At 41.3% G+C, this 12,848-nt stretch overlaps 2 protein-coding genes across 4 annotated transcripts; one reads left to right on the forward strand and one right to left on the reverse strand.

The window, feature by feature from the left end:
- The first annotated feature begins 23 nt into the window (after positions 1-23).
- Positions 24-3,309, forward strand: LOC135631716 (photosynthetic NDH subunit of subcomplex B 3, chloroplastic-like). The gene is made up of 6 exons (XM_065139528.1): positions 24-538; positions 630-743; positions 835-888; positions 1,328-1,390; positions 1,560-1,622; positions 3,090-3,309. Exons 1-6 carry the CDS (start codon positions 326-328, stop codon positions 3,123-3,125), a joined length of 543 nt encoding a protein of 180 aa, XP_064995600.1. The 5' UTR covers positions 24-325; the 3' UTR covers positions 3,126-3,309.
- Positions 3,310-5,519: 2,210 nt separating this feature from the next.
- LOC135585639 (ABC transporter G family member 36-like) lies at positions 5,520-12,568 on the reverse strand. 3 transcript variants are annotated; one of them, XM_065139736.1, is made up of 24 exons: positions 12,127-12,568; positions 11,899-12,019; positions 11,723-11,811; positions 11,547-11,631; positions 11,308-11,467; positions 11,138-11,214; positions 10,937-10,990; positions 10,715-10,805; positions 10,286-10,587; positions 9,915-10,196; positions 9,522-9,838; positions 9,278-9,438; positions 9,060-9,163; positions 8,815-8,971; positions 8,586-8,711; positions 8,365-8,510; positions 7,941-8,273; positions 7,565-7,855; positions 7,382-7,465; positions 7,170-7,303; positions 6,860-7,087; positions 6,573-6,744; positions 6,186-6,440; positions 5,520-6,097 (listed from the first exon to the last, which is right to left on the reverse strand). In XM_065139736.1, the coding sequence occupies exons 1-24, from the start codon at positions 12,450-12,452 to the stop codon at positions 5,822-5,824; spliced, it is 4,371 nt and encodes a 1,456-aa protein (XP_064995808.1). In that variant the 5' UTR covers positions 12,453-12,568; the 3' UTR covers positions 5,520-5,821. The 3 variants fall into 3 exon arrangements, with proteins under 3 accessions (XP_064995808.1, XP_064995686.1, XP_009401798.2); XM_065139614.1 differs by having other exon boundaries at positions 6,186-6,744; XM_009403523.3 differs by having other exon boundaries at positions 8,365-8,711.
- Positions 12,569-12,848: the final 280 nt, after the last annotated feature.

Raw genomic sequence — 12,848 nt, forward strand, 5'->3', positions numbered from 1 at the left:
TTTTCTTTTCTAAACGGCGACAATGGGTGGGTGTGACGGACGCGCGGCTCTCGTTTCGGCCACACGCCACACGGCTGCCACAAGTGTTTGCTGAGGACGTGTGCCGCTCCCCCGCCACAGCTGGTGATCCACTGTTGCTGCTGCGAGGAACCAGCGAATCCCTCGCCACCCGCGGCCGAACGAGACGAGCATGACGCAAGCGAATGCGTGAAGCCTCCAGATTGCAGCAGCATCGTCGCCCGCCTGTGGTGGTGCCGCCGCCCATCTTCTTATATCCTAGCCCACATTTTTGGACGACGAAGCAACAAAGGAAGCAGGCAAGAAAATGACTGCCGCGGCCTCTCTCCTCTCTCTATTCCCCCGACCCGCCCCTTCCCAACAATCATGTCGCTTCTCCTCCGTCCACCCTCCTTCTTCGCGAAGAAAACCATCCTTCTCCATCTCCATCCCCCACGCCGCCGCTCCCTCCTCCTCGAACCCCACGCCTACGACTTCGGAAGAGCCACCGAAGCCCCAGATCGAGCTCGAGTTCCTCGGCGTAACACCCCTCCCCTCTCTTTCTACCGCTTGTGCTGTTTCGTCCTTCGAATTCTTGCATGCTATTCCTCCTGTTTGCTGGTGCGCTGCAGCCGAAAGCTGGAGCCGATGGGGCGTACCCGGTGGACAAGGCGTCCGCGGTCAGCGGCGAGAAGCTTCTCCGCAACATTATGCTCGACAACAAGATTGAGCTCTACGCCGCCTACGTACGTATCTTCCTCTACCCCTTTTCGCCGGTATGTATCCTCCCCTGAAACGCTTCTAACTATGATTCCTTTCCGCCTGTGCCTCCACTAGGGCAAGGTGATGAACTGCGGGGGAGGTGGGAGCTGCGGTACTTGCATTGTCGAGGTACATCTGCCCCCAAACTGTCGCTTGATGTGAATTCGGATTGGCTTTTGTAGGGCTCTCCATGCCTTTGAGTTCTTCAATGCTCTGTTCACAAAAGCTAACTGTGAATGTTGAACTTTTACTCAAAGAAAACAAAATTCATTAAGGAAATGCCTTGTAGAAAGCAAGTAGAAGAAATTAGTCCATCTTGACATGATCAAGCAACCTTTTCTTCTTTGGTTCCTTGAATTCACATTGGGTGTTTATCTCTGGCGATCCTATTCCAACAATTATTTTCATGCTTGTCAAGGAGAACCATAGTTAAGCTACATTTAACCAAAGGTAACAGAATCATTGTATGTCATTCCCCTTATTATTTTGCCTTCCATCAGTGTTGGAATACTTGAGCATGTTAATCTCCACTTTATCATTACTATTTTGCTTTGGTACAATGCTGCAGATTGTTGATGGCAAAGACCTGCTTAATGAGAGAACAAAAACTGAGCAACGGTATCTGAAGAAGGCAAGTCTTCTTGTATCTCTTCCACCGATGTGTGCGAGAAAATTACAGAGATAATAGTCTGTGGTGCCTTATGAGACTTTTGGCACAATGAAAATTTTGTTTGGTGTTTTTGTTACCTTTTTCTTTTGTTGGAAAACAATGGATTGATATTTTCTCCTAACAACTGCAGAAGCCTGAATCTTGGAGGCTTGCCTGTCAAACTATTGTCGGGAATAAGGAGAACTCGGGCAAGGTGAGCTGCACAAATCCTTTCATTTAAAATGTTCAATTTTTATTAGAATGTGATCAAATACTAAATAGTTATTTTTTCTTTAGCACTACATATGCCTGCCTGAGTCTCCAATCCATTCTGTCCTTTTTCCTATGTCATGACCAGCCCTGACAAACTTAGCTCTGTTTTTTTGGTTCTTTCAATGTTACCTGCATTTGCATTTGCATTTACATCAATGGTTAGTGCCTCTATATTTTCAATTAGGTTCCATTTTTTTCCTTTTTCTTTGATAATTTTTTTCTACTTAGCTTTCAGAGTGTCCTTTAACTTGGATATGTCTGTATCCTTTTTCAAGCATATGCGTCCTCTTGCTCCATTTGATATGGCTGCATGAGCTATAAGCACATTTGTTTCTCATAGAAAATTTCAGTATGTCCCCTATGTTTTCCCTTATTGATTATCATACACTGCACACCGTGTTTCCCGACGTAATCTTATTTTTCCCCTTGTCGTTACATCCATCAACCCCTAGTTAATCAGACCTAAGCAATGGGTTGATGAAAACATCCTTGAGTTACTGTGTCACTATTAGTTAATTAAAATCTCTGTTATTATTTATCATAGAAAATCCTTCTATTATAGGCTAAAAGAACGAAATGATTTCTGTAGCGGATAACTATCTTCTTGTATTAATTTATAACTGAACACAAAAGCTCTTTACTGTGAAACAAGTGGCGGTAAGGTTGTGCTTCACTATGAACATGGTTGGGCTTAAAAAGAGGGAAAAGGAGGGGAGAAGGGCAGACTCCTCCCAGATGTGGAAGAAGATAGTTTGGGGCAGAGGTAGAGATGCAGAAGAGACAATAAACAAGAGTGGCATGTGGAGTAGGAAATTATAATTTTGTGTTGAAGTGAACATACTTTTTTGTAATATGAAATGTAAGAGCATTTTGTGGCTGTACATGGACCTATTCAAACAATCAAAAGGGAATATAATGGTGTTAGCCACAAGGAGAATGTGAATATAATTACCAGTAAGTGAAAGTGCAAACCATAATATTGCAAAAAACATTGCGCGACACTGAAACTTTCTCGCCACAACTTGTTTTCTTCATGAAGAAAATTGGTATCAGAGTTTCTCCGGTAATCATATGAGTGATGCATTTTCATGTCAGTGGATATCATCCAATATTTTCTTTATACTAGACACTGATTGCATGGTGTATGCACTTGATATTATAACATGATTCAGCTGTTAACCATCAAATAAGATTGCCATTAGCGATAACTAAGATGATGATGGCATGTAAATTGCAGACATTTTGTCTTTGTGAGAATACAACATTATAGATGAATCCTATTTACTGAACTTTTCATTGTATATACCAAGAATTCTCTTGTTTTAAGATCCTACAAGTGTCTGCTTGGCAAATTCTGCAGTCAACAGCTTTATCATCATCTTATATTCGTTTAATCTGGCTTTTGCAGGTTGTTGTTCAACGGATGCCTCAGTGGAAGACATGATTCATTACTCCTGAAACAGAGATGACAGAAATCTCAGTATCATTGTTGTCATTGTTTGTACATATTCTGAATCCTATTCACCAAGATAGGATAATTAAGATCATCTTCTTCCCGCAACTTGAACAAATGTTTGAGGAGGTTGTCTCTCTCTCTCTCTCTCTCAGTCAAAGAATTTTTCAGCCAATCCTTGCAGGTGTTGTTAGTAATGTTGGAGTGTTAAACTTGTTCACATCCACAAGAAGTTCATGGTATGATAGTAAGCAAGTCAAATCAGAATTTGGTTCAAGAGATGGGAATAATCTAATTTGGATTTCACTCCTAATAGATTAAATGTGAGACACTATTGTGAGTATTAGACTATGTGGTGAAAACAATTGAGTTGTATCAAGTGAATATATTTTGATAGAGAAACCCCTGTTCCCTTGTCCAAATTATCTTGTTCTTAGTTTTTCTTTTTATTCCTTCAATTAGTATTAAAGTCAAGTTAACCCATGGCTTCCTCGAGTGTGTTCCCAACACAAATCCCTCAATTTACAAAGGAGAACTATTTATGGTGTATGCAAATGAAGACACTTCTAGGCGTCATAGATGTATAGGAGCTTATAGAAGATGGTTTTATTATACCAAGTGTGGAAGGAAACAAGCATAAATTGATAAAGAAGCAACGAAACAATTCAAATATCAAAGGAATAGTGTAGATAAGATTTTAAAAAAATGATGAATAAATTTGATACCTATAACAAGATAGCTTCAAAAGTCATATTTCTATTATTCACTACATGAGAAGAAATGGTGAATAAATCGATGATCAGAGAGTAATAAAGAAATTTTAAGATTTTTGGTTCCAAGTTTGATTTTAATATGGTAGGAATTTAAGAATCCAAAGATTTAGAACATTAGAACAATTGATGTGTTCTTTTCGAGCACATAAACAAAAACTTATAAAAAAAGATAAGAAATGACTTAGAGCAAGCTCTACAAACTAAATTTGCTTTTGAAAGCAAAGGAGAACTAAGGTCTTAAAAGAGACGGTACAACAAGGAAGAGGAAAAAGTCAACCTACTAAACGAAGGACTCCATCGAGCATATTCTTGACACCTTTTTTTTTATTGATTTCCTAATTTAAAGCTTTTTTTTAGGCATCATCATAAATTCTTCTAGCACAGCTATGTCTAACTCGGTAGGATTCACCTCACTTCTTCTAAGAGTTTTTACAATATTTTTTGTAAAAAAAAAATCATATATGTTAAGAGAGAATGTCGTTGACATTTTAATCAACCCAATGTGGTATGGACCCGTATGCATAGGGTTATCTAAGGTATCTCCAAGGTAGAAACGTCGAGCTTCCAAGGTGTCATCTACGAAGATCAAGATCGAGAGAGGTTTCTCGAGTCGATCCTTACAACGCGCAAGTTAGGAATCCGAGGTGTATAAGTACAAATACATGGTCTTCTAAAAAAATATCTCGATAATAAGTTTGTTCCATTTTATAATGTTAAAGATGAATATTCATACCTGATGATAAAAGACAAAAAAAAGAAGTTTATGATTATCTTTTTTTCATCGAAGGTCAAGAAAGAAACTTATGATTATTTGCTTTGGATCTTCATCCATAGGTTGATCTTCGTCGTATCCTCGTTTTCTAGACATCACATATCGATTATGTGTCGGATGATAATTAACTAACATGATATTTCATATCAATATCAAGAATGATTTTCCACCACAGATAGATGATCAACCTATAATCTCATCGCTTCTTAATATGCATAGGAGGTTGGTAGCAGCAACAAAGATAGGTGAGAGATGGAGCAAACAACTATTATCCCTTTTGTTTTGCACAATGGCAAATGATGGATGACGAGAGATAGCTTCGTACCCCTCCCTAACCGAATCGAATACTTTTTATTACGAGCGAAAGTGTCGTGCAGTGGCTCCGATCATTCTTCATTCATAGATTCATATAAATCTTAGTTTTTTTTTTAAATTTAAATGTAAGTAATATAATACTTGGTTTAGATAAATCATATGGTTATTTTTTTTTTAGAAATTTAGTTTAAATGAAAATATTTAACTAAATCAGTTGATTGTTAATGTTAATCTCTTTGCCTCTTGTGTTAGAAAATTATTTGAGAAGATGATGTTAATCATAGAGAAGAATGACAGAGGGGAAGACAGAGACGCTCAAACTAAAACCTTCAATGCATCATCAATCTCTAATCCAATAATAAAATTTAATTTGATATTTCAGTAGATTGGCTCTTCTAAGCTGCAAACAGAGTGGCTTTTAGTAGCATCGCTGAAGCTGTTTGTTTTCCTGACAGGAGAATTGCGCTATATGGAAGGGGCTGTCGAACTATGATGGCCTGCTGCACATTTGGACGGTCTGAAGTCTTTATGGTAAATCAACTCACAAAGTCATCACATGACTTTTTTTTCATTAGTAAGTCATATTCAGTACATAAACAAATAATAAATTCAATATGTTTTACATTTTTCGTGAAAGAAAAAAAGAAAAATTCATAACACAAGAACGAATATCTCGCAAGTACAAAAGGCAAATAGTCGAATTGTGATGCAAATGTGCAGGTTTTGAGTAAGGCTGTAGTTTTATCCTCCTGAATCATCACTCCACACCGACAAATAATTTGGTTTGATTGAGAAAGCAGGTTTTTGTTCTCTCTCCCAATCCATCTTCATCTCTTTTGGAAGTTGAGTGTCTTTATCGAAAAGGCGAAGAGGAAAGCGAAAAGCACCGGGAATGCGACCACTACCACGGCAACCACCCCCAAGAAGCTATGTTTGAATCCAAAATAGTTCCTCACAAAATCGGCCACAATCTCACCGGGCTCACCGGACTCGTCAGAAGCAAATCGAGTCTGTATATCACCAAACTGCGAAGCAACCAATCCATACAAGGTCCAGGCCACGGGGCATATCCAGTAATACCATCTCCACCACACCGGGATTCTCTGTAGACAAGCCAAGCTGATAATAAGAGGATGTCTTGCAATAAGCAAGCAATTCTTCAAAGATCAAGTAATGGAGTTTTTAACTTACAGGTCTTGGAATAATGAACCCAGAGAAAAGGTTCCATATGGCATAGAAGGCGGCAGAGACAATTGACGCGATGTTGTAGTTGGGAGTCAAACCGACTGCCATCATCCCGTAAAATGTGAAGTAGAGGAGTGTGAAGTACATGAAGAACATGTACCAGAAGAATTTAGCAGCAGTCCATTCAAATCCGATCATTGCATACACAATCACACCATATAACAATGCCTGGACCAATATATAGGGAATTTCAATTGCAACCTGCCGATGGAACATTGTAATTAGACAAAATATATAAACGTATATGTGCTTGCTCAAGAGAATTATGTATTTTCTACAACTATGAGTTTTTTTTTTCTTTTTCTTGCAGTTAGGTAGATTTGAGAAAATTACTTGTCCGAACGCGTATGGCACAGCTGAATACATTCCAGCAGCTCTCTCCCTGTAGAAGACAGTACGTTCAATTGCCACAACTGGCTGAACAGATGAAGAGTTTTGTACCCCAATGAATAAGACAGCAGCATACATTGAACCCATTGCATTCAACAGGTCTTGTTTTGTGTCCCTGCAGTTTGAGGTTCCATTAGAATTCTTTTCGAATCACTTTGATCAAGTACATTTCGAAGTTCAGGTATGAAGAAAGATATTTTTGTACTTGTAGAACTTCAAGAAGGATGTACCTTTTGGTTCCAAGGTCCCAGAAAATAGTTCCAAACAGCAAAGCGATGATCAATGTGAAGAAAAACCTCACTGCAGTGTATGGAGGATTCCGCCAGTATGATAAGTGCTGTTTCCATAGGCACGCCATGCATTGTACAAGTAAAGATTGAGAATACTGGGTTGGGAAGTAAAGGTCACTTGATCCGGGAGGAGGTGTACTTAGTTCCTTTATCAAATCCTTGTTTCTCCTATATTGCAGAATGCACTTATATCAGACATGCAAGCAAAATGAACTTGAAGGAACATTAGAGGGACAAGTAGGACACTCACTGATAAAGCTCAGAATTCTTGTATATTTCACTGAAGTTCACCCCCAGAATGTCTTCTTGTGCCTGTGAACTCACTTCCAACATCCATGTTGCAGGGTTATATCCATCTTTTATCTTACTGACACCATTGATACCCTGGCGAACACAGTTGGTGAAATGATCAGTTGTACTGTTCAACTGAATTGTATAAATAGTAACATTCTGTATTCTCACCTCAAAATAATTTATCAGATGGCAAGAATTGTGACCTAGTGGACCGACATATATCTCTTCTCCACCTCGCTTCATTAGAAAGAGCTACAAGCAAACAGAAAAGAAAATTTTAAAACCACAAATTATTTACACATGAAATATACCAAAATTTTGCAAGATAATTAACCCGAAAGTTTTTCTCACCTCATCAAATGCTTCAAAAATGTCAATGCTAGGCTGGTGAATAGTACACACCACAGTCCTCCCGGTGTCCACTGTGTTCCTCACAGTTCTCATAACGATGGCCGCAGCCCTTGCGTCAAGTCCAGATGTTGGTTCATCCATGAATATGATAGATGGGTTAGCAACAAGCTCCACAGCAATGGTCAGCCTCTTTCGTTGCTCGGTCGATAGCCCATTTACTCCTGGCAATCCAACGAGTGCATCCCTCAGTGGTGTCAGCTCTACAAGCTCCATGACCTCATCAACGAACATCTGCAAGAAATAGTTATTTAATCAGACTTTGCAAGGACCAATCTTGAAGAATATATGAATCGGTCAATGTATCCTTCCAACAGACCTTCCTTGTTGCAGAGTTGACCTCAGCAGGCAACCGAAGCCATGCAGAATAGACGAGAGACTCATAGACTGTCACGTGAGGAGAGTGGATATCATTCTGCTCACAGTAGCCTGATACACGAGCAAAAGTCTCCTGCTTCTTGGGGTAGCCAGATATTGTAATGTTTCCTTCTATGTATCCACCTGTTTTTCTCCCAGCCAATACGTCCATCAGTGTTGTTTTACCAGCTCCACTTACACCCATTAGAGCTGTAAGCACCCCTGGCCTGAAAGATCCACTTATCCCCTTCAGGAGTTCCAAACGGTCTTCAACCACACCTTGATCTTTCATTTCCTAAATGTCCATCATATTATAAAAGGAGCGCATGGAGTCAGATGTGCCTATAACATATAAAAGATATGGTACGTGATGTCAGAAAAGTTACCTGTGGCATGTCCACAGAGTATCGTATATTGTCAAAGGTAATGGATAGTGGAGTGAATGGAAGGACCATTCCCTTTTTGTTCTGATCAATAGCCACATTCATGGAACCTGATGAGGTACCATCCCTCCTCAATCCATCAGCACCTTCTGCAGATAAAGCTTCAACTTGATGAGATTGTCCAGGAAAATGCAGCATAAGACTAACATGTTGATAGGACTTACTCTTGGATTGAGAATGATCGACAGAGTTCCTCCCTCTGGATGATTGCTCAGACACTTCTCCAGTCAGATTGGCATGTTTTTCCTTCAACGTCTCTTCAGATACAGGTGGCTGGGACTTACCAAATGCTGTAATTATAACATAGATGATCAGAACTTAGCTCTCAATTCAGAAACTGAAGTCACAAAATACTAGATGTCTCTCGCTAAGATGATGGAAAAGTATACTCACGTTTGAGATAAGTAAGAGCCACAGAGAAAAGAGCATTGAACAGCAATATATAACCAATCAATGCCCCAAATCCAATCCAATACCATTTTGCTTCAGGAAAGACTCCTCGTGACTTCAAGACTGACACTCCCAGTGGCTCACTTGAATTTGGAAGACTCTGCAGCAGAAGAATCATCAAAAATGTTAAACTACTTTTTGCTTGAGAAATAGCACTTTCTTCATCTCTGCAAAAGTAATGTCCTCACATGTTGCCAGCTGTGACCTAAAAATTCATTTACTGATATGGAATTCTGTGCGTACATCAGGGGTGAGATCCAGTATCCCCAAATCCACCATTTCTTCACTTGATCTGCCAGAGAAGGACATTTCATTTATTCCATAATTGTCACAATAAATGAGCTGTTGATATGTAGAGGCTTGTTTCCAAGTCTAATGTGAAGCAAAGCAAGGAATCATTACTTACCTCGTGAAAGAATGAAGCCACCCAGAACAAGAAGGATGAGAAGTGCGAAAGATCCAAAGGTATTTGCAACTATCATGTTCCTACCTACTGCCCCAATGAAACGGAAGAGTGAAGATGCCATCTGATTTATCAGCAGCAGCAGCATGTATTGCTTAAACAGCCTGTTTGTGAAATGAGAATGAGATTTTACATCATGGATCAAACAGTTCATTTTTGTAAGAATTGTCAATTCAATCATTCTTACCTTCCAACATTTGGATCGAACCCAATGACATAATAAGTTGTGAAAACCCACACTGCAACTTCAGCGAATGAAATTGGAATTTTAAGAATCCATGATGGTATTGCATATGACCATGCAGGATAGAAAAGGAGATCTCTTTGCTTGAAGAAAACAGGAAGTTTTAAAATGGTCATGGCAGTTTCAGAGAAACCGTTAAACATGACCATGACTACTCCAAAGAAGAGGGCACCCATGTATAAGCCCCCCTCAGTGACAGAGTCCCGGTGCATATTAGTACGTAGGAAGACTGTCATTGCAATGAGCGCCATGATGGTAAGCTGTAGAGAAAGAATTGCAATCCATAAAACACTGCTTAGGGTATAAAAACAATTGATCAAAGTAGAGCTAACTTACTTGAGTAGCCTTGAAGATGTAGACAAATGAGTTCCTCTTCATCAGCAACAGTTCTCTGTCAATGTTAGCCTTCAATAGTTCCTTCTTGCTGACCCCATATCTAGAAGTTGTAAGAGCAGCAGGATGGCTCTTGCTCTTATCATATGGGACAGAAAGTTCATCTCCTATAGCCCGACCAACATGGAATGACTGAAATGCATCGGCAAATTCTCTTACGGGCACATATCTATAAGGTTCATCATGGCGTGTCCAGTACTGTTGCTGATCCTTCCTTGAAGTTACCTTTTGAACCCAAATCAAGACTCAGTATCATACCAAAGGAATTAAAGTTAACAACAGGAAATAGTAGGAGCATTTGGTGGATAACCTACTTCTTGCAGGAAGTCCGCAACACCCTTCCTCTCTGGGCACTTGAAGCCCATAGACTCGAAAAACTCGAGCACATTTTCACGAGGGCCTTGATACACAACCTGGCCATCAGATAGAAGAATAATGTCGTCGAAAAGTTCATAAGTCTCTGGCGCAGGCTGCAGAAGGGAAATAACAGCCGTTCCACCAAGAATGTGAACTGACTGCCTGAGTGAGTTTACTATCTGGAAAGTTGTTGAGCTGTCCAGACCAGTTGATATCTCGTCCATGAATAGGGCTCTTGCAGGTCCAACAAGCATTTCACCTATATCAATCGAAAAGGTGGAACCAGAAGCAAGCGGAGTCAGGCAATAGGACACGAGAAACATGATACACAAGGCATCAAATGAAAAAGTTTGTGGTCATCGATAATATCCTCGGTTATCATATACCTGTTGTGACACGCTTCTTTTGTCCACCAGAGATACCTCTCAACATTTCATCCCCTACCATGGTGTCAGAACAGACTTCCAGTCCTAGGATCTGCGACAGGTTGAAGAAGAAACAAGACATCAGTCTATTGCTTCCCAGTGAATTGTCCTGATTGCTCAAAAGACTAGGTTTGATCAATCTACAAACATCTTCATGCATATGATTATGCTGATGGAGAGTACCTTAAGTACATAATCCGTGATCAGATTGGATTCTTGTCCTCCCATGGATGCTGCCTGTCAGAGATTAAGAAAACAGAGTTAAATATTATCGTAACAAACAATTGTTCTGATCTTGCACCAAACTTTTAGCTGGAATCAGTAGGACGAGTATGTGGGGGGAAAGGGGAACAAAGGAAAAGCAAGTACAGAGATTGATTTCACCTTCATGAAGACATCTATGTCAGGATCTGGCTTGATGTTTGCTTCCTTTTCTCTCCTTGCTAGCTCAGTCAACATCTCTGTGTTGCATTCATAAAACCAATTCATTTGGGATCAATTGACAGCTTGTGAAAAGTAGCAAAATATAGCAAGCCTTTCATGATCATGCTTACCATAACGAGTACCAACTCCTTGGCACCTCGCTGAGAAAGCTAGCGTTTCCCGGACTGTCATCTCCCCGATGTGAAGGTCATGCTGGCTGATATATGCCGCTGTTCGCTGCGGCACAAATTCGTTCATTTCGTGGCCGTTGTAGGTCGTTTTTCCGGTGGCCTGTGATTGTTTCCAGATACACGAATCAGATCCACGAATCGTGAGTGGAAATGAGGGACAACAAAGAGTCTCCCTTTACCTTGAGATCGGAGCTCAGTTTTCCAGCCAAAGCCAACAACAGCGTAGTTTTGCCGGATCCAGGAGGGCCTAAGAGCAAAGTCATCCTGGTGATCAAGTTGAAGGCTTTAGTATCTGGTCAGATGCAGAACTCAAAACCAGATTGGGTCGTTCAAAGAGGAAAAGGGAGCCTCCTACCTGCGAGGTTTGATGATTCCACTGACATCATGAAGGATGGACAAAGGCCTCTTCCTACTCGGTAGTATATGCAAGTAATTCGCGATGCTCTGTTTCATTTTTCGTTGTAGTATATAAGCATAATCTTAGTTTGCCCCTTGGACAACTCAAATCTTGAAAGTAAAGATGGACTGTACCTCCAGCGTGTTAAGAGCGGAATTGAGAATGGTAGGCAGTCCTCTGCTGCCGACATGGGCCTCTGCTTGGATGTTGAGGTGCTCGAACCGCACTTCAATGGTGGGCAGATCGATCCCAACTCTACAATTGAACACAACCAAACGAAGACCCCGAAGCAGAAACAAGATGTTAGGGCACGGCAAGGGAATTGGAGGAGGAGTTGGAGATGAAGAGGGTCATGTCCTCACCGGTCGACCCGGTCCTTGAGCTTGAGCAAGAAACGCTCGTTGTCCTCGTCGGTGACGCGGACGAGGCGCTCGAGGAGGGCCTTCCTCTCCCGGAAACCGAGCTGCTGGACGTCGACCTCCTGCAGGCGTTGACTGCCCTCGGGGAGAGCCAAGATGCCACGTCGCAGGCGGTCGAAGGTAGGCAGCTTCTCCAGGGCCGCCCATTTGAGGGCCTCCTCGTCGTCCTCCTCCCGTGACGACGCGGAGAAGATGCTCTCGTTGCCCCTTCTCCAAATCGAACTATTCCTTCTCATGCTCCCGATCCTGTTCACCTCCGTCGCCTCCATTCTCTCTCTCTCTCTCTCTCTCTCTCTCTCTCTCTCGTTTAAGCTTCTCTTCTGTTGGTAACGGAACGACAACAAGAACACGCGAGGGAGGGAAGGCAGAGACCAGATAAGAAGGCGGTGTCTGAAGTCCTTCGGTTCCGTTGGAGAGAGGGACGTTATATAGAGATGATGAGGTGGGTCACGTGGGGCATCATGGCGTCGCTGTCATGAGACCGAAGTATTTGAATGGGTTAGGTTAAGAGTTTGAATTATTAGAGGCATCGCCGCCACCTCGTCGCCTTCCTCTCTGTGGCGCGCGCTCGCACTCACGAACAACCGCATGTGCTTCTAGAAATGATGCCCGCTAAGGCAGGAAGGATCGGCTGACGTCATTCGTATCGCGTGCTGTACGCCATT

This window comes from Musa acuminata, chromosome BXJ1-1 (assembly GCF_036884655.1).
Source record: "Musa acuminata AAA Group cultivar baxijiao chromosome BXJ1-1, Cavendish_Baxijiao_AAA, whole genome shotgun sequence".
NCBI classification, from domain to species: domain Eukaryota; kingdom Viridiplantae; phylum Streptophyta; class Magnoliopsida; order Zingiberales; family Musaceae; genus Musa; species Musa acuminata.